Genomic DNA, 22,947 nt, shown 5'->3' on the forward strand with positions numbered 1-22,947 from the left:
GTAACTTATCATCGGTTAGTTATGATTGACATATATCAGCGCCTTTTACGGGTATATGCAGCTTATGAAATTCGTGATGAGCATGATATAGTATTACTGAAAGGGTTCGTTCAAGCATTTGAAGATATTCGAAGTTTGTCAATCAGTTTATGTTGCAGCAGTTCGTAATTACGTTTCATCTTGTTTGAGTTGATTATTGTCTATGTGGATATTTGTATAATTTATATTAACTTTAATGTATTTTTACTTTTGTGTAGATATATTTGATTATGTAAGATTCTTAATATGTCAGGATTTGCAGCGCATGCCTGAGTTTAGTGAATTGACATTAATCTGAAGACTATATATTGAATTAATAAATTCAGTAAAGGCGGTTAAACCTGTAGACAAAGTTATACTTTTCATGTGTTGTTTTTTTTTAAGAAATATTTTATTTTCGTTTGAGCTTGGCGAATTAGGATATCACTCGATTTTATATTCGGAGTCGGTTCACTTAACTTTGCTAGTTTAAATCGTATTTAAATATCCACTTACTTATTGAACCGCAACATATACACAAAAATAACAATAATATGCATGCGTTTACGTGGCGGGTATACAGTATGGTTTCTTTCGAAATTGTTGTTTATTGACTTGGTGCAGAATTCCGCTGAGGTCAGTACCTTCGAGGTAAGTGTATTTAATGAACACGAAATCTGTGACAAAGTTTGTTATCGTATATACATGTATTTCCGATGAAAGATGATATATGTACATGATTTGTTTATTGATGAGTTTTCCTTGTGTGAATAATGTTTATATGTGCTTGATCTTATATACTTATTGTTTCTAATGACATACCAAAGGATGCAAACACTTGGTAACCGTAAGATCTACACAAAAATGTACCCCATATAAAACTAAATAACCTCTAAAGATTGAAAACGTTAATGCGACGTTCAGATAGTGCCTATTATGACTCGATTCAGTTGTTATATAAAATATTGCATAATCAATTCGAAAATGGAGATCATTAATGTTAATCATAAGAACTTTTGGCGTTACAGACGACTTGACGATTTTTAAAATTCTTTCGATTTGTGTGACGTCCTGTCAGAATGGGGACGTTAAATCCGATGCCTCGTATAGAGAGAATGACGTGCTCTCTGCACGTTCAGAACCCTTACAACAACTCTTCAGGTGACCTGTTGCAATGCCAAATTTCTGTCCCTATCCAATATGCCCTCATTTTCCAGTGGCAGTCGAAATTTATCCGATATTATCCCGGGCGGCCTCAATTACAAGACCTACCTATTGTATGTATTGTTAATTTGTTATTCGTCCTGAACATGCATGAAATATTTGCCACTGGACGTTAAGCAATCAAGAATCAATCAATCAATCGATTTGTGTGAGGTTTTTTTCTTTTTCTCTTTTCCTTTTCGACTGCATTTCGACAATTTGTTACAAAGAGCATGCGAGGAAGAAAGCCATCTGCTTATAATCATACATACGGAACAGAAGGCGCTATGAAGCCCCAACCGTTCACCTGGTATAAATGCAAACATATTGAATCTGTCGTGTACACTGAAGTTGTACCAATAACGTAAAACTCTATTCCTCAAAGGTGTATAATTTCAGACATAAATGGAATAGCCTTGCAACCTTCGTTAGTCGCCGAAATGAGTTATAATATTCCGTTTGGGATTACAGTAAAGATATTCAACATTTTTATTCTAGCCAAAATATTGAAAAGTGCATTTGTTTTGATCAATACAAACAACTGTTGGTAAACAACTTTTTCAGAAAAGTTGCTAGATTGATCCATCTGAAAACATCATCTTGCCTGTCCCAAGTCAGGACCCTGTAGTTCAGTGGTTATCTTAAGATCATGTCTGTCATATTTGTTTTTCATAAATTGTTTTGTTATAGATTAGTTTACTCGTTTGAATAGTTCCATATTTTTCATGTCGGGGCCTTTTATAGCCGACTTTACGGTATGGGTTTTTTCTCATTGTTGACGGTTGAACGGTTGCCTATAATTGCCTACATCAACTTTATTTGAACTCTGCGTGGATAGTCTCATTGGCAATCATACCACATCTCCCTTTTTATATATCTTCCGAGAGATCAATGTCATAAACAATCGGATATAAAAAAAAAAGAAAGTAATATGCTCAAGTTGTTGCCTATTATTTATAAGAATTTGCACTTTGTGATATTTTCCCTGAAATGCTGAATTCACTTTTGCACAGGAGAACCACTCTTTGGAGTTCTACTTGAAAAAAGTCTATAATACATTTATCATATAAATAGCTCAACAAGGGGCCTAAATCCGCCTCTGTACTTAGTAAAGTTATATCCCATTATTACACCCCAAATAGATTATTTTATCCCACTTGCATCACTGGCCTCAACCTGTTCTTTAAAAGAATAAGCTCTCAACTATTATTTATTACTTTAAATTACTAATGATTTTGTAGTCGTTAAAATGAAATACATTTGTTGCATGTTGAATTTTTCACTTTTACTAACGTTTGAATGTAGTATTATAATTACATTAGATTACATAAATGATTCAACTCGTTGAACAAGTTGCTGAACTGAAGGCCATAAAATTGAATAGAATTGTACATGTAATAAAAGTAAATATATAATCCCACGTGTATACTGAAGTGAGATTTTGTGAATGAAATGACAGTCTATAGAAGATACCCAACTGTGTTAAATATGGGAGGAGGGGGTCAGAATCAAAATCCGCAGCAATATATCTAAATATAAGAAGACGTTGTATGATTGCCAATGAAACAATTATCCACAAGAGACCAAATGACGTAGAGGTTAGCGACTATAGACCATCGTACGGCCTTAAAAAATGAGCAAAACCTATTCATAAACTTATTTTTCGTTTTTCCTTTGGTTTTCAGTAGTATATCAAAGAGGCTGGTGTTTATTTAAAGGGGCATGTGTGGCTTATTTAATTCCATTGATCAACAATAATAGTACAAGATAAATTCCTACATTTTGTGTTTGTTCCAGGATATTTATTTTAATCCTGTCTTATGCAAGGTTGTTTTTTTTTCCAAATCTTCTTGGACCCCACCCACCCACCACCACTCCCAGCATAACAAATGGTCCTCCCCTAAGTAAATGCAGTGCTATACTTTCCAGTTTGATAGGACAGTACACGTGTTACAATGAGACAAATTAGAAACAAAGGACCAAGGTACAATGTAATCAAGAAACAAGAAGAGACTACATATACGGTTGAGTAAACATTTAAATCTAAAGCTTTAAGAACGAAAATAACAATCCTTTATCAAGAAGTCCACCATCATCTCTTTATACACGCAATCGATGATTTTATGAGCAGTATTAATTACAGTAATTAATTTAAAATTTGACAAATAATAATCCTATAAAGCTTATGGGTATTACCATGTCTCTATTCTACAAGTAGCCGTCTACCGATCGATCCCAATTATCCACAATCAATGCTGTGAATACCACAGAATTGTCATGGCGAAGAGAAATTGACATCTTTTCCCTGCTACTAAAATAATCGATATTTAAATGTAGATTCTTGGGCAGTGTATGAATTATTATAATCATCTGAGATTTATTCTACAAATCGTTTTCAGGAGTAATACCTATCTTAATCCGGGGATTAATAAGGTGTAAAGGATGCCAGGTAAAGTTTGATATTACATGTTGTATTGAATGTTTGTTTTAATGAAATGGTACATTTAATGAAATTGTTTCGTGAAATTGACATTTTCAGTGACCATATGGAACACAAAAATATTGCAAATGACAATTTGATGTGAATTATCCACTTTTGAATCCACCAGAAGTAATTGTCAGTATATTTATAGGATGTTATTCAAATGGCATTTAAATTTGAGATAAAAAAAACTGTCATTTTTCTAATAGGAAATTATAGATGCCATAAAAATATGATATGAATGCTTCATAATTATTTTTATTTACTTTAAGACATTTTAAACATTAATAAAGATACAATTCAAACATTTTTTTTCTGGTTTAATTATATTGTATGTTTGTCGATCTACCGGTGGGGAATAAGTACTCATTTATATAACTTTTCTTCTTTAAATGTGTATGTATCTGTCCTTACTCTCTTCTTTATATGTGTATGTACCTGTCGTTACTCTCTTCTTTATATGTGTATGAACCTGTCCTTACTCTCTTCTTTATATGTGTATGTACCTGTCCTTACTCTCTTTTTTATATGTGTATGTACCTGTCCTTACTCTCTTCTTTATATGTGTATGTACCTGTCGTTACTCTCTTCTTTTTATGTGTATGAACCTGTCCTTACTCTTTTCTTTATATGTGTATGTACCTGTCCTTACTCTCTTCTTCATATGTGTATGTACCTGTCCTTACTCTCTTCTTTATATGTGTATGTACCTGTCCTTACTCTCTTCTTTATATGTGTATGTACCTGTCCTTACTCTCTTCTTTATATGTGTATGTACCTGTCCTTACTCTCTTCTTTATATGTGTATGTACCTGTCCTTACTCTCTTGTCATATATATAGGTTTTGCTTAAGTCTTTTTTCGTTTTATTGTAGTTTAGGGGTGTCTATGTGTTCGTGAAGTGTGTGTCTGTTTGCATTAAAGTTTGGTGTTAGTTTCATGGATATAAGCACTATTTTATACCCGTGGTTTCACGTACTAAATTTCAATCTTTTGTGGTGTTAACACATGTACACCAAGTTAGTTCAAGTTGGATAGATGTACTTCAAGAAAACTGATTCATTGCTAAACTGGTCTTGGAAAATTAGCATACATTCTGGTTCCAAGAAGTTAAATTGTGAAAAAAAATGAAGCTCACTGTACACATAGATCTTTTTTCATCCCAGAAATCAAAATTTCGTCGAAAGCACACTTTTCATGTATGTTTTCACGACGGACTCTCTGTTGAAATTATTCACAACGTCTGTCGACTTGGACCAATTTCGAGGTTGTTATACGCGATGGGGGTTTGTTCATTCCTAATGACCATGTTGTGATCCCTTGTGGCCTTTGCGGATCACTTTTTTATTGACCTGTTTCTGTTTTTATTTTTTTTCATTTACTCCATAAGCTCTTCGCTTTTTTTAAAGCCTCGTTTACAGTTTACACAGGCAAATTTTGCTCACGTGAAATTCACGTAAAAAAATTCACGTGAATTAAGAATCACATAAATCTCACGTGAATTTTTCCACATGCATCTTACGTTAACTCTTTCACATGAATTTCCCGTGAACTTTACCAAAAAAAAATAATACATTTTTGAAATTTTTTATGTTTTTAATTAAATTTGATAATTTGATAATTTGAAAAACTTTATGTTTTATAAAATCACGTGAATTTCACGTGAATAAAATTCATGTGATTTTCACGTGAAATTCACGTGCGTTTCACATGCAATGCAGGTGAAACTCACGTGAACTCAGTCCACGTGAGTTTCGCGTTGAATCCCGTTTGAGGTGAAATTGACGTTTTAGAATAGAGACATATTGTCTGGTCCTTCCCTCTCCAGTCACGTGACCCTGCTCATAGAGCTACTGATATCATTTCTGTTAGTAGATTTCTTTAAAGTCTATATTAAAATACAAAATTGGTATAAAATTGGAATCCGGATATCGCACTAGTTCTTTGATATCGTGCTCTGTGCTCATTTTCACATCGTGAGAGGAAATAATGTTCAAAGTAACGCCCACCCAGATCATGACATGATATAATTAAATTTGTTTAACAAGTGTATTTTCTAACAGATCTGGATATCAAGGGAGAATATTATATAACATATAAAAATATGAATAATTATCGGAATGGAAAAGCCTACAACATGTAGTAAATGTATCAAACAGTAGTTATATAATTTGGAGATTCAGAATAAAAAAAAAATGATAGTATACGAGTAGTTAACGATGCATATCATCGATATAAAATTAGGCAGATGTGGTATGACTGCCAATGAGACAAACATTCATCACAGTCCAAAAGAAGTGAATTTAAGCATGCGCAAGTATTCGTCACTTTAGGTCTTCAACACCAATAATGAGCAAAACCTATACCATACAGTTAGATATTCAAAACCGGACATTGTAAGACGTGATTACAAATTCATACGAGAAAACATCAGTTATGACAAAAAATAAATAAAAACAAATATGAAAGACAGCAACAACGACAACCTTTGAATTACAGACTTCTGACTTGGGACAAGTCGAGTTTGTTTCATTCAATGAATAGTAAATGTAGAATAGAGAATAAAAACAGGGAATGTGTCAAAGAGACAAAAACCCGACCAAAAAGCAGAAAAGAGCACAAGGCCACCAACGGGACTTCAACTCAGCGAGAAAATGCAGAACCCGTAGGCGGGATTCAGCTGACCCCTAAACAATAATGTATACTTGTTCAGCGAAATGGAGCCCACATTTAACTCACTAGTTACTTTAGTCATGGTGTTTTGTGAGATCTCAACCCTCCTAATTACCTCTAGCCAATATAGAAAAAACAAACACACAGCAAAACACACAATAAACACTGTGTATGCTTACACCAACATACATTTTGTATAGTTTCATTTAAATTTGTATTACATAATTTGAGAAGCACTTGAGTTGAGCACACAAACATCATCCCTTCCTTTTTTCTGGCAGGGTTGATTATGGTCAGTGTTTAGTTTGTTTTCTTCTTAGGACTGATGTTTGTCTTTTGGTTTCATTTTTATCTTTTATTTTCGTGTTGTCTAATGAAAAATAAGAAGATGTGATATGGTTGCCAATGAAACATCCCTCCACCACATATCAAATGACGTAGAAGTTAGCAACTATAGATCAACGTACGACCTTCAACAATTTGCAAAATTCATACCGCATAGCAGGCTATTATAAAAGGCACCGGGATGAAAAATGTGAAACAATTTAAACGAGAAAACAAACGGCCTTACTTATCTACTTAAGTTAACATTATTCATGGTGTTGCCTTTCATGTAGTCATGTTGTTCTCTTTACTTTAGTCGTGGTGTTCTCTTTCCTTTAGTCATGGTCTTGCCTTTCCTTTAGTCATGGTTTTATCTTTTCCATTATTAATGGTGTTGTCTTTCCTTTAGTCATTGTAATATCTTTCCTTTAGTCACAGTATTGTCTTTCCTTTATTCATTGTAATCTCTTTTCTTTAGTCACAGTGTTGTCTTTCTTGTAGTCATGGTGTTGTCTTTCTTTTGTCTTGGTGTTGCCTTTCCTTTAGTTATTGTGTTGTTGCGTAAACCCCTGTAAACCCCTGAGGGTTTACGCAGTATATATTGGACGATGTCCGTAGTCTTTCGGAATACCGGATGTTATTCGGAATACATCTGTTTCTTTCTATGGCCACCTTTCATATACATACGCAATAGCTTATTATTTGACTTGTTGAATCATTAGCATCTTAAAGTTGCTATAGAGATATGTTACATATGATGCGAAATTTATTATGATGCAAGCTACTTTAATAAGCATTTGAATACTTCCTTGCTCGCAATTACAAGCTGCTAATATTTACCTTACATATACGCGTAGTTATTCTAATTAGAGTCAAACGTTGAAACCAGCTGTGTTTAGATATGAGATAAGATTTCACGTAAACAATGCGATTTATATTCGAAACGAGATTTGTTAAAAATAAAATCTATAAAAGAAGTATTACTAGCATTTCACTTAAGATTCCGAGTCTAGGGAAAATGTACATAATGTACGGAAGCAGGCTATTTCATAATTTTCATACCTCAACGTCCTTGTGGGACTAACTAAAGGACAATACTGAAATTAAAATGAAGTCTTTCTTGCACTTTATTGAAATTTTACGTCTAGGATAGACCAAGGACGTATATAATCTAAATTGATATACGTCCTTGAATAGTTTTTATTTTCTTTAAACTTTGCAATTTTCTTTGTTTAAATATTGTAACGTTATTTCCTTATCAAATGTCTATTAATTAATAGACACCGAGTGATGACAGATGCAGGCAGAGATAAGAAAAATTAATTTCTATTTATAGTTATCTTGGTCAGGGAACAGATTATCTATTTATATGTTCGGCCTGTAGTAATTAATGCTCTTCAAAATGTTCGTCAAAATAAAAATAAATAATTATTATTTCATAAAGACGATCAGATGATGAATTTTCGGTTTTAATATATTAAACTTGTACGAAAATGTAAAATAGTGTAAGAAGATTTTGAGCCATCTCACTGATCAGTAGGCTACACAGTGCCCCCAAATGACCAGTATAAAACTATCCAGCAAGAGAGAAAAAGGATAGCCGGGTCAATGTAAGAAACCTACTAGGCAACTTCAGTTCAATTTCAATATCTCGATTATTCTAATGGATTTGTCAAATGTCAGGGAATATCTTTTTAAATGTGGTAGGAAGACAATTCTCCATCAAAACCCAGTACTGTAGTCAAAATTAGCAATTATAGGTTATAATTCAGCCTTCAACACAATAGCTTGGCTCACATTGGACAGCATCCTACCGAGGGCCCCAAAACACTGTTATAAAACACTTTAAACAGGAAAAAACAAACAGATCTAATTTAACTTCAAACCAGAAACAAAAAGCAAATATGAACTGCACCAAAAAAAGACAACCACTAAACAACATGCTTCGGACTTGGGACATGTGCTTATGAATACACCTGGTTTAAAAGAATTTACATACATACCATAAGACAGTAGTGTAATTTTACCATGTAAAAGACACCCTTTAATATTTAATGAAAAAATCGTGTTCAGATAAAAAAAAAATCGTAAGGGTTCCGCGGAACCCAGTGTCTCGCCTACTTTTGCTGTAAATCGCAGGCTCAACAAAAATGAGGAAAAACATCAATAAAAATATTCCTCTCAATACTATTTTTTTTTTATTTTAAGAAGCTTCTGTCCAAGTTTGGGAAAAATCCAGGATAGTTTATAAATCTAAAAAAATTTACTTCAGACTGTATGTAATGTTAACTGGAAGAAAAACTAAGTCCATTTATAAGAAAAATACAGATAAACCGGTACAAAATATTAACAAAAATTTTCCTTCTAGATACTAGCTTTTAATCATAAACAAGCTTCTGTCCAAGTTTGGTACAAATCCAGGATAGTATAAGAAAGTTATTAAAATTAAAAAAAAACTTTAACCTCGGAGTGAATGTATTGTATCCCAGCAGAAAACTAAGTCCATTTATAAGTAAAATACGAAAAAAATGGAATTTCATTTTTACAAAATTTATTTCTGGATACTATCTTATGATGATAAACAAGCTTCTGTCCAAGTTTGGTACAAATCCAGGATAGTTTAAAAAAGTTATTAGAATTTAAAAAACTTTAACCATAGAGTGAATGTATTGTTTCCCAGCAGAAAAAACTAAGTCCATTTATAAGTTAAAAACGGAAAAATGGAATTTTATTCTTACAAAATTTACTTCTGGATACTATCTTATGATCATAAACAAGCTTCTTTCCAAGTTTGGTACAAATCTAGAATAGTTTAAGAAAGTTATTAAAATTGCAAAAACTTTAACCACAGAGTGAATATTTGTGGACGCCACCGCCGACGACACCGACGGTATGTAGAATTGCTTTGTCTCGCTTTTTCGACTAAAGTCGAAGGCTCGACAAAAAAGAACACCTTACAACAGTTCATAAATGTGACCTTTAAACAAACTCATATTTAGGTGATGGGTATACCGATCAGTGGTAATTTCAGGTTTGACCATGTTAGTTTTTTTGTTGTTTTCAATTTTGTTTGTTTGTTTATAAGTACAAGGTGTAAGCTGTTTTGTCTAGGCTATAAATATCATTTTTAATGAATTGGTTTCGGTCATCAAGGTGAAGAGGATACAGTGCGATTCAAATTGTATATATTTACAATTAAACTTGCAAGCCTTTTTTCATGACCTACAATTTAAAATATAAGAAAACATCAAAATAAAAAGGGACATCCGGAAAATATCTTCAAAGCGAGTTAAAGGTTTTAAAAGTGGTTGTTTTTAACAAAAGAGGTTTGTCATCTAAAACTTTTAAGAGCATACACAAAGCACAGAACTTAAAATTGCCCATGCTTGCTACCCTAAGCATAAAAAACCATTGCAGAGCAGGTGTAAGGATCTTAATAATGATCAATATCAAGCCATTGTTCAAATGACCATGAACATATCTCAAATTCCAATAAAAACGGCTATTTTACAGGTTCACGTATTGCATTTCTTAAACACATATAATTATTAATTGATTAAATTTCTTCACATTTGCATTTGAACTTTAGCCTAAAAACCAACTCTAATTTAAAAACAAAAACCAGCATCTTAGAATGGAACATCAAGTGGGTGGCTTAACATGATGTCTTTCGGGAGAGAGGAGAGAAAAAAATATTCCTTTAACAAGAATATTTCACCCCACATTAAACAGTATTTACTTTAAGTAAACAGTCACTGTCAGTTTCTAATTCTTATATAACAAAAATGATATAAAACAATAAATCTTTTTTTTAAACAATTATCTTATATCTAATACAAAACAAGTATTTGGGTTTACGATTGCATTTCTTTTTTTAAAGAAAGCAACTTGTTTTTCCTTTAGTCATTGTAATCTCTTTCCTTTAATCACAGTGTTGTCTTTCTTGTAGTCATGGTGTTGTCTTTTCTTGAGTCTTGGTGTTGTCTTACCTGTAGTCATGGTGCAGATTCTAGATTTCTTTTCTTTCAATTTGAGACCCAAATAATACCAATGAATTATATAAGGTAAAAGTCCGAGTCAACCTTTTCCCGCCATTTTTAAAAATTAAATATCTCGAAAAGGAGCTCCATAACCTATCAATATGTTTAGCTTATTTTGTTCCTTATCTAATGCTCTTCTGACTTATAGTATCAATTTTAAATTCTAGATTTTTTCTAATTTCACCTAAGTATATCTTTAATCGCAGTGTTGTCTTCCCTTTTACATCTTACTATTTTTGTTATTCACTTGGTATCTTTCGGAACACCCGAAATCGTCCCCAATTTTTGATTGGGTTCCTATTGCTCAATTTTTAGTTTTGTGTGTAGTGTTTTGTGAACTGGTTTTTGTTCGAATTTTTTTTTCTAATGGCAATAGGGCTTATTTCACTATTCTGCACAGATATTAGAAATTATAGGCAAATGATAGTCTTCTGAAAGTATTGATGGGATATTTCAATGAGATTTTATGGAAACTTCTTGGATATTTGACTATGGATATGATGAACAAAATAGTAACAAATAATGCCTCCATTGTGTTTCAGTTAGACGAGATGTGTTCTCATTTTGTACATTAACTACTCGTAATTATGATTAAAGTGCTATCTAGAACAATGCATAGACAGATTTCTTCCCATAAGATTGCCAACCATATTTTTCTCGTTTTTTTTTTCCTTTTAAGAGTTAATTTATTTCAATGTGGTCTAGACTGACTCTTCCGATTAAATTTATTCCCATTACCGTTTAGTTTCTTTTCGCTTTTAAGAACCTATTAAAATGTTTATACATAGTGGTATATAAAATGATCAAAAAATACTTCTGTGCGCTTGGAAAAAAGTTTCAATTTCCAACGCTTCTGTAGCTAAATTATTTAAAGCTTGTGTCTGTAGTTTGTTACAGTCTTTTTACTGTAAGGGTATAATTCGTAGACCTTTCAACAACAAGTCAATGAGTAGATGGTTCAACTATAAAAGTAATGAATATAAGATACCATTGTAACCCAATATTGTAAGCGTTTTAGATGGAAAATATGAAGCAAAACATACACACTTTTATCCTCCCTTTCATCTTTGAGAAAAGGGGCGGGGTACTGTACATTTTGAATATTTCTGATCAACATTGCGGCACAACTGGCAATGGACGAATACTCAATTCTGGTTTCAGATGTTAACTCATTATCAAATATCAAATTTTGATTTCTGATTATTGAAGGACACATACGACACAGAAAATAGTATAACGAGTGTAAAACTTCACGTCAGTCAAACATAACTAAAATATGATATACAAATCTAAAAGATACAATAGGATATGATGATGTCTTAAAAAAAATAACATTTTTTACTTGCAGAAGGAGAAACAATGTCGTCAAGGGCAAAAGAGTGTTTACATGGCATGGTAAAGGCTATGACGCGCAAGAAAAAAATCACGGATGATATGTATGAGACGCCATTAAAACGATGCCTTACCACGTTTGATCTCACGTTACTTGGAATTGGTCACATGATAGGTGCTGGTGTCTATGTTTTAACTGGAACCGTTGTCAAGAATTTAGCTGGACCGTCTGCCATTTTGTCCTACCTCTTTGCGGGATTTGTTGCTTTGTTAGCCGCTCTTTGTTATTCGGAATTTGGCGCCAGAGTACCAAAAGCAGGGTCGGCTTACACGTACACGTTTGTCGCTATTGGAGAACTTATGGGTTTCATTATTGGATGGAATATTATTCTAGAACATTTACTAGGGGCATCATCTGTTGCCCGAGCCTGGAGTGGTGCAATCGATTCTTTATTTAATGGTGCTATCAGAAATGGTACTATAGAACATATTGGACACTTAGGAAAAGACTCCAAGTGGATCTCTGACTATCCCGATTTTATCGCATTCGTAATATCAATAATCATTTTTATTGTAATAGCAACTGGAGCAAAGTTTTCAATGAACTTTAATAACGTTTTTACTTTGATCAACGCAATTGTTATAATATTTGTCATTTGCGCGGGATTTTACTTCGCTGATCTTGCAAACTGGACCGATCCAAGTAGGGGTGGATTCTTTCCTCATGGTTTTGGAGGAACATTATCTGGTGCAGCTACATGTTTCTTTGCATACGTAGGATTTGAAGGAATTGCAGTTGCTGGGGAAGAAGCTAAGAAACCCGAGAAGTCTATCCCATTCGGCACTTTTCTTGCTTTATCTATCGTATCCCTGCTGTATGTGTTAGTAACAATTTCATTAACCCTTATGGTACCGTACTATGAAGTATCGACTACAGCAGCATTCCCGATGGCATTTGCAACACGTGGAGCTCATTGGATAAAAGTCATTGTTGCATTTGGTACTTTGTTTGGACTTACAACTTCACTGTTAGGATCTGCTTTCTCCGTCACAAGAGCAATTTATGCAATGGCTTCAGATGGTTTGTTGTTTTCGGTTTTAGGCTATGTTCATCCAAGAACACAGACCCCCGTCGTGGGAATTGCAGTTTTTGGATTGATATCAGCTTTTATGTCATTGTTATTTGAAATGGAAACACTTGTAGAATTTATGTCGATTGGAACACTTTCTGCGTACACAATCGTCGCTGCGGCTGTAATAATCGTTCGTTACCAGTCTATTGAAGACTGTCAGTTTAAATTAAAACCGGAAGAGGAAGATTTAGATACAGCAGCTTCCGGTGTAAATGAAGAAAGTGCAATAATTAAAAAATCCAAAAGTCATGACGATTTTGGAAAGTTGAAAGAAAAACTACGTCATCTTCCAATACTTAAAACAGTACCAGCAGGAAGGGCTGCTCTCTATGCCACTTATTCCATCATTGTTTTTATAATATCTTTCTGTTTTGTTTTGATAGTAGGATTTGATTATCTGAGAGATGGTGCTTGGTGGGCTATACTTTTAGAGATACTGTTTGCAGCTGGTATGGTTATATGCTATCTAATCATGATTGCACATGAGAAAAATGATGCGTTTATAACATTTCAGGTAAGCATTTTAACTTGATATAAAACGCTTATCAAATCCTTAGAACTGAACAGATAGAATTACTTTAATGCAATTACTGTGTTAAGATAATGGAAACAAATCGACAGCATTTAAAAGTAGACATAAAATCGTTTTCCATGTGATTTATTACCCTCCTACACACTCAGACTAAGAAATAGGAGAAGATAAAATCAGTTAAAAAAACTGAAGTCTGATGGATACATTGCATGCGATAGTGTATATATTTTATGCTAAATTTTTTGTCTGAATGTTTTTGAAGCAAATTTATAATATTGCTTTATACATGCCTTTCGAAATTGAAATTTAGAGTCAAAAATTGTGATTTGCACTGTCCATCGAAAAATAAAAATAAACGCTCTTTTATTTTCGAGAAAATTGCTTGGTTAGCGGATAAGGGTAAAACGGTTCCTCACTTGTCCCGTTTAAAAAAAAGCTAATCAGAACCCAACACTAAACAATTCACGAATAAAAAACAGGACAACAGATTGCACAATAAAAAAGGTATCACAAAAATACCAACTCGAAGGTAAGTTCAAAAAGGGGAAGTCCGTAAAAACAGACAAAATCAATCTGTCATCAACCAACGGACCGAGTGAAAAACAACTTTCATATACCTGACTTGGTACAGTTAGCATTGATATTTGATATACATGTAAGCAAACGGCTATTCATTAATGGCAGCTAATCTGAACAAGGTTTACGCCTTCGTTCTGGCCATTTTGGCACATGACTTTATTAATACAAGAATAAAATTATACACAAATATACACATGAAATCAGAATAAATGAACGTTAAAGGTAACGTATGCGTATATGTAATTAGGTAGTATTTCGAATTATTCAAGACAAATTATACGTATTGGATGGTATTTCGGATTTTTTATGAAATTTTTAATGCATCTACAACTTGCTGAACTTCATCTGAATATCGAACAATATAGGTGAAATATGTCAGTAAATGTATAGAATGTTTGTAAAAAGCGAAAAATATGCAATTTTCATTTTGATTTAAAATTCGAATTTAAATACATGTATGTATAAAAATTATGTTATTGCTGTGTACATTTACGCTATGTTGTGATTTGAAAATAATATATAGTGCATGCATATTCAGGTAGATATAACATGTTTATATCATCTGGATATTTTCCACGCGACCGAACTTTTGAGTTGACCATAATAAATACTAGCTCACAACTATTTATTATAATAGGGAAGACATGACTGCCACACACAAACATAAGTATTTACGTTATGTCAGAAGAATTTTAATATAAAAATAAGAAGATGTGGTATGATTGCCAATGAGACAACTCTCCACAAGAGACCAAATGACACAGAAATTAACAACTATAGGTCACCGTACGGCCTTCAACAAAGAGCAAAGCCCATTCCGCATAGTCAGCTATAAAAGGCCCCGAAATGACAAATGTAAAACTATTCAAACGAGAAAACTAACGGCCTGATTTATGTACAAAATAATGAACGAAAAACAAATATGATAATAGCAACAAACGACAACCACTGAATGACAGGCTCCTGACTTGGGACAGGCACATACAGAATGTGGCAGGGTTAAACATGTTAGTTGGCGCCCAAACCTCCCCCTAACCTGGGACAGTGGTGTAACAGTACAACATATGAACAAACTATAAAAATCATTATATAGAAATTTGGTTGAAAAGGGCTTAACTCATCAGATGGATACAAAGCAAAAACTAGTAACAAAAATACAGAGTGGACGTGGCAGGGTACTTATACATCCCCACAACAAAAAGACACTAAGTACAGTTCTGAGAGTACTCGCAGTTACTGACAGCTAGTTCCAAGCCAATAATAACTAATAGTTAAAAGCATGCATCTAAGACTAAAATATCAATCAGCACACATCCAACATCCAATGGATTTAGTATAAAGATATCATAAACAGTCAGAGAAAAACATGTCCTTGTCCAATGCCAAGATACATTGATTGATTGATTGGTATTTAACGCCACTTTCAACACTATTGTGCTATTTCGTGGCGGCCAGTTTTCATTGGTGGAGGAAGCCGGAGTGCCCGGAGAGAAGCACCGACCTTCGGTAGGAAAACTGACAATCCTAGTCAATTAAGATTGGAGTCGAGTGCACCTACCACTTGCGGGATTCGAACTCACAACCTCAGTGTTGACTTGCTAGTGATACAGTAGTTTGACTACTTAGACCACTTGGCCACCGAGGCCCCATACAGATATCGACAGACTGTAGAGCCATGAATATGCATATGTATATACAAATAATATTTAGTTTGAATGTCTGCATTCTTTAATCTATGGTGTGATTCATGATGAAACAACTATATACATATAAATCAAAATTATGGGACACAATACAGAAAACAAGCCATAAGTCGAAAATAAACTGACATGGCAAAAACAGAAAAACGACCATAATACAAACAACAATATACAAAACACAACATTACAATTATTTCTTACCCTTTCAGATGCCATTTGTTCCCGTAATACCATGCTTAAGCATGTTCTGTAATGTTTGCTTGATGATGACATTGAACCATCTGACGTGGATTCGACTTGCCATTTGGATAGCTATAGGTTAGTTGTTATCACAAACTTTAATGATCTGCAGCGGTAACACTTTGTTTCATCTTCGCTAGCCAAGGGTAACGATCCACTTCCCTCCTCTCCACGCACGTGGAGAGGAGGGAAGTGGATCATAACCCTTGGCTAGCGAAGATGACTTTGTTTATGGTATCATTATTTTATGGGCAAGTTTATATTGGAACATGTATCAATTTAGGTAAAATTCATTTATGGGCAAGTCTGTATTGGAACATGTATCAATGTTGATGACCATATTTTATGGGCAAGTTTATATTGGAACATGTATCAATTTAGGTAAAATTCATTTATGGGCAAGTCTATATTGGAACATGTATCAATGTTGATGACCATATTTTATGGGCAAGTTTATATTGGAACATGCATCAATTTAGGTAAAATTCATTTATGGGCAAGTCTATATTGGAACATGTATCAATGTTGATGACCATATTTTATGGGCAAGTTTATATTGGAACATGCATCAATTTAGGTAAAATTCATTAATGGGCAAGTCTATATTGGAACATGTATCAATGTTGATGACCATATTTTATGGGCAAATTTTTATTGGAACATGCATCAATTTAGGTAAAATTCATTTATGGGCAAGTCTATATTGGAACATGTATCAATGTTGATGACCATATTTCATGGGCAAGTTTATATTGGAACATGCATCAATTTAGGTAAAATTCATTTATGAGCAAGTCTATATTGGAACATGTATCAATGTTGATGACCATATTTTATGGGCAAGTTTATATTGGAACATGCATCAATTTAGGTAAAATTCATTAATGGGTAAGTCTATATTGGAACATGTATCAATGTTGATGACCATATTTTATGGGCAAGTTTATATTGGAACATGCATCAATTTAGGTAAAATTCATTTATGGGCAAGTCTATATTGGAACATGTATCAATTTTGGTAGCGTTGCTCCAAAATGTAAGTTTCGAACATGTATTAATTTTGGTGACATCGTTTTATGTGCAAGTTTGGAACAGTTGTTAAATTTATAAACATTCGTTTATAGGCAAGTTTGGAACAGTTATCAATTTTGGTGACAAACTTAAAACTTGTATCTCAGCTGTCATTTTAACATTTCATAATATCCCTATTATCAGAAAGCCAGGATAAATTAAATTTTATGATAGTGGATTTTCATTAAAATGACCTTCAAAATTTATACTATTAACTATGAATAGTACAATTCAATGAGACAGCAATCCAACGATACAAAAACAAAAACATTTAGAGGTCAACAAAGCAGCTAATAATGTAGTGGTGGTGTGACGCATATACTACACGGAAGTTCTCCAAAACGAAATTATCAATTCTTCTACATTCAGGTCCGTACGCTCCACAGAGAGTCAAATTGTAAACAAGCATACAACTGCCACTACCCAGCTTAAAGCCTCTTCTGACATTTGAAAGTCCCTACTATGTACTGGTTACCTAAATTGCACAAAAAACCATTTAAATTTCGTTTCATCTCCGCATCTAGTAAGTGTTCTACTACTAATCTATCAGTGCTTCTAACTACCTCCTTTACTACTATCAAAGAACTTATTAACTTTTGTAATAAAGCTTATGAAAATAATGGTATTAATTATTTTTGGAGTGTTAAAAATTCTTTAGAGGTTTTAGATAAAATACATGCTTTTGATGGTCCTTTTAATTCTGTTGACAGTTATGATTTTTCTACTCTCTACACTACACTTCCACACAATCTTATCAAGAAAAAGTTTTCATATTTAATTAAATGGTCTTTTGAAAAATCTCATTGCAAATTGATTTGCTCTCACTCGTTTAAAGCCTTTTTCTGTAACGAAAAAGGAAAGTATGCTAGATGCACTTAGCGGAAATGTGAAGATATGATTGAAGCTTTAGATTTTCTCCTGGACAACATATTTTCACGTTTCGGCGATAAAGTGTATCGACAAGTAGTAGGTATTCCTATGGGCACTAACTGCGCCCCTTTAATAGCAGATTTATTCCTGTATTGCTATGAATCTCAGTTTATGACCAAACTCAGTAAAGACACGTCATTGTTACATTTGGTTGATACATTCAACAATACCTACCGTTATCTTGATGATATTTTTTCGTTAAATAATCCAGAGTTCTCTAAATATAGAAATTTACCCAAAGGAACTTACTTTAACTAAATCTAACATAAACAGCAGTAGTTGTCCTTTTCTAGATTTAGACAGTTCAATTTCTAAAGGGAAACTCCATACTAAAATTTACGACAAAAGAGACGATTTTTAAATTCCCTATTGTTAACTTTCCTTTTTTAGACGGCGATGTTCCTTTGGCTCCATCATACGGTGTTTATATATCCCAACTCGTTCGTTATGCATGTGTGTGTAGTGATGTCATAGATTTTAACGAACGTAATCAATGCATCACTGGTAAATTATTAAGTCAGGGATTTCGTTACCATAAATTACTTAAAACGTTTACTAAATTCTTTCATAGATACAAAGATTTGATTAGTAAATTTGGCTCTACCTATAGAAAACTTATTAAAAACGGTATTTCACATCCTAAATTTTACGGTAATATTGTATTAGAAGCGCGGAAATCACTATGTGATCCGTGTAAACTCATCAAACTTTTAAACAAACTTATTAGTAAAGGTTATCTTACCAATGTTGTAATTAGATCTTTGAGTTTAGTTTACATTGGCACAAATATCGATTTTGTAATCAGCAAATTATAAAACATACCTTAATTTGTATTCTTTTCAAACGGGATGTATAAAGACACATCCACGTTCATTTTTTTCTATAAAGAGGTTAACTCCTAACTATCCTACTGCCTGTCGATACATTTATTTTTGGCATTGCACAAGTCATGTCTTCTTCGACTGTCCATGACGTTAAAATACTAAATCCCTGGGATGTGTTTTAGTTGATTTTAGTCTCTGATGCATGATTTTTTATTATTAATTGTTTTTGGCTTTTAACTAGATGACAGTAACTGCGAGTACTCTCAAATCGTACTTTCTTGTTAATTTGACATGTTGATACTATTTGTAATGCTTTTTTGTTATTTAATGTTTGCTTATTCAGGGTTATATCTCGTCTATATACCAGCTTTGATAAGTGTTTGGTATGACTATAAATTTTCACTTCTTCGTACTATGAACAACAACAAAAAATATTTCCGTTCTCCATTTAAACTGTATACCTTACAACAAAATTATTTTCATTTACCTGTGTATATTATTGTATTTGGCGGCTTTTTGTTCAAGGTTGTTGTTGTTTTTTTTGAAATTGTTTAAAATGTCACAGCGGTATACTACTGTTGCCTTTATTTATTCACCCCTTATTTTTATTGATTTTGCATTTACATTGTATCATAGATCAAATTTATTCGTTCAGTGTATGTTCACTTGTGTTAATATGTCTTTTGATTGAGTTAAGCCATTTCAATTGATATTTTATAGTGTGTCTTTCTATGCTGTTATGTGAAACTATTGTTTCAGATTAGGATGAAGGTTGTTACCTATTAAAACGTTTAAACCCACTGCATTTGTTTGCATCTGTCCGAAGTCAGGAATCTGATGTTCAGTAGTTGTCGTTTGTTGATGTGGTTCATAAGTGTTTCTCGTTTTTTATATAGATTAGACCGTTGGTTTTCCCGTTTGAATGGTTTTACACTAGTCATTTTTTGGGCCCTTTATAGCACGCTGTTCGGTGTGAACCAAGGCTCCGTGTTGAAGACCGTACTTTGACCTATAATGGTTTACTTTTCCAAATTGTGATTTGGATGGAGAGTTGTCTCATTGGCACTCATACCACATCTTCTTATATCTATTCAACATAAAACAACCAGTAACGTCATCGTTTTGAAGGATATCATAACTCAAACGTTGCTGTGAAGTTAGATGCAACACAATGTATTTATCATGCTTACTGTTTAGTCCTCTGCCCTTTTGTTTTATTACACTGAAATTAAATGTTGTTCTCACAGGTTTATTGCTGTATTTCTGCTATGGTATGTGGCACAGTCACGAGCGAAATCAACCGGAAGTCTATGATCAGATGATAAATTATACAGGCGATGCAGAACTGACTACTTCAATGCAAAGATTAGAGGAAGACATACGCGAGCAACAACCAAAACGTAATACAGAAGAAGCTTACGTCCAAGATTCATATGGATCTATGTAAAGATATCATTTCAGAATCTCAAGCATTGTACAAGATTCATATGGATGTATGTAAAGCTACCTTTTCAAAATCTAAGGTATTGTTGGTAATCTTACATACAAGATTGATGTGGATCTATTTTAAGCCACCTTTTCAGAATCTTAAGCTTTGTTGGTAATTGTTTCGTTAACGATTTATATGGATCTATGTAAAGCCACTATTTCAAAATCTAAGGCATTGTTGATTATCTTACATACAAGATTGATATGGATCTACTTAAATCCACCTTTTCAGAATCTTAAGCTTTGTTGGTAATGTTTCGTAAACGATTTATATGGATCTATGTAAAGCCACCATTTCAGAATCTAAAGCATTGTGGGGAACATTTTCAAACATTTACAATGTTCTAATCAACCACAAGTCATGTCTAGCATCAATTTCATTTTGATATACGAATAATGAAATTACCAATTATCCTTTAAATTCTGCAACTGCAAATACAAAAGATGTGATAAGAGTGAATTGTACTGACAGTAGGGTCCTAGATGTCCATTACTTTTGTTAATACCAAGAAAGTCAAATGACGTGGTATTGTGCAATGATTTACATGCTACAGGTAGCTGTTTTTTAAAGGCTGACTAAACCCGACAACTTTATCAATTATATCCTATAGAAGCGTGTCTAATAAAAAAAAGCATTTTTTGTTTCTTTATTTCTAACGAAAAAGTGAAAAATCATTTTAGTTATAAAGTGAAATAATATAAACATTTAAACAATTTTAAATTACCCAGCCGTATGGGTGGAACTTTATGAAGCCTATTCATGGCAGTTCATAATTTGTAAATTATTTTAAATCTGCAAGAAAAAATTAACGCGAATTGTCAATTTGCATAGGTCCAGGTTGTTTTAAATGTAAAAGATATGTACAGCATTATATAGTGTCGTTTAGTTGAACTCGGCCAAAATACATCCTTTGATTTGATTTTTTGATTGTTTGGTGTTTTAACGCCATTTTTAAGCACCGCTTTTGGGCTATTTCGTGGCGGCCAGTTTTTATTGGTGGAGGAAGCCGGAGAAAACCACCGACCTTCGATAGGAAAACTGACAATCCTAGTCAATTAAGATTGGAGTCGAGTGCACCCGCACGAGTGGGGTTCGAACTCACAACCTCAGTGTTGACTGGCTAGTGATTACAGTAGTAACTACTTAGACCACTCGGCCACCGAGGCCCCTTACATCCTTTGATTAGTTCATGTTGACTGTACGTGTAGATTGATTTGTAAGACTCTTACACAAACATTTGCGATGAACTTGATTTTTGTAATGACCAGCATATGTTTTATGTTTATTATCAACATACATGTGTATATATAATGATTGTTCTTGCATTTCATGTTCAATGTAAGTTCATTCATCAGTATTATGATGTAATTTATCTGAAATCGAAGATGAAGATCACTTCTTTTTCACCTGTCCCTCATGAAATCTAGATTTGTAGATCTGTATAAACAAATTAAAAAAAAGGAACTGAAAATATTGTCTCTCGGAATTATTTCCTTTTTTTATTATCATAATACAATATAGATTGACGGTAGATAATGGGATACTGAAGCATCAACTGTTTTGTGTATAACTCCTCCTGCTTATTTGTAAATCAACATTTGATGTATAATAATCAAATTTTGAAATTGCTTTGGTAAACTTTCTAGAACTTTGTGTAACTATATTGTGTTGAAATAATAATTGGAATAATAATGATATTTTCTAATTTCATTTTTGTAAAATTATTTCTCTGAATATTTTCTAGTTTTGTTGCACAAATGTAAATATAATCATGCCAATCCAACATGTAACGAATTTTCATGTATATTTGTTGCCAAAATCCACATCAACAGCAAAAAAATCAACGATTGGTTCAAGCGAAAATCGAACTTCGACTACATTTTTTGTTTTAGTATATATATTTATGAGTGAGATTAAATTTATTAAGAGCAAAACATAATTATATCTTTAAGAATAACTTTTTTATTCGATATTTTATATAAATTAAAAGAATAAGAAGAATCTAAATTAGAACATCGTTTAAAACATCATTAGTGGTATCTATATGCATAAGGGCGTTACCTATTTTTAAAAGTCTCTAAAATACAGAAGCACATGGCATAAATTTATTTTGAATTATTCATTCTTCGTTTTATATCCTCCATTAAAACGTCTCAAGACATTTCCCTGGACTATATTGACAGTTAAGCTATTTCCTTAAAATATATAAACTTAACGTTCCACAGAATGAATGAAATGAACAGCTTCTAAGTTTTCCTAGTTCAGACACAATAAACTCTATAGATATCTTAAATATAGCCGCTAAGCTTTAAAATGCCTCGCTAGTAATTCCCCATAAATGCTTTCAAATGTTTTTTTTTATAACCATGAAAGTTCCA

The 22,947-nt window shown here is 33.1% G+C and overlaps 1 protein-coding gene across 3 annotated transcripts; it reads left to right on the forward strand.

Moving 5' to 3' along the window:
* The first annotated feature begins 561 nt into the window (after positions 1-561).
* LOC127719405 (cationic amino acid transporter 4-like) lies at positions 562-21,090 on the forward strand. 3 transcript variants are annotated; one of them, XR_007990291.1, is made up of 5 exons: positions 3,586-3,670; positions 12,088-13,718; positions 16,225-16,333; positions 20,328-20,603; positions 20,741-21,090. XR_007990291.1 is itself a non-coding variant. In XM_052225509.1 (4 exons), the coding sequence occupies exons 2-4, from the start codon at positions 12,099-12,101 to the stop codon at positions 20,525-20,527; spliced, it is 1,929 nt and encodes a 642-aa protein (XP_052081469.1). In that variant the 5' UTR covers positions 562-669; positions 12,088-12,098; the 3' UTR covers positions 20,528-21,090. The 3 variants fall into 3 exon arrangements, 2 of the variants coding, with proteins under 2 accessions (XP_052081469.1, XP_052081468.1); XM_052225509.1 differs by lacking the exon at positions 3,586-3,670 and adding an exon at positions 562-669 and having other exon boundaries at positions 20,328-21,090; XM_052225508.1 differs by having other exon boundaries at positions 20,328-21,090.
* Positions 21,091-22,947: the final 1,857 nt, after the last annotated feature.

This window comes from Mytilus californianus, unplaced genomic scaffold, assembly GCF_021869535.1.
Source record: "Mytilus californianus isolate M0D057914Y unplaced genomic scaffold, xbMytCali1.0.p SCAF_11, whole genome shotgun sequence".
Taxonomy (NCBI): domain Eukaryota; kingdom Metazoa; phylum Mollusca; class Bivalvia; order Mytilida; family Mytilidae; genus Mytilus; species Mytilus californianus.

Coding starts and splice junctions, on each gene's coding strand:
- LOC127719405 (XM_052225508.1), top strand. Junction 13,719..16,224: donor ATGCGTTTATAACATTTCAG/GTAAGCATTTTA, acceptor TTACCCTTTCAG/ATGCCATTTGTTCCCGTAAT. Junction 16,334..20,327: donor TGCCATTTGGATAGCTATAG/GTTAGTTGTTAT, acceptor TTGTTCTCACAG/GTTTATTGCTGTATTTCTGC.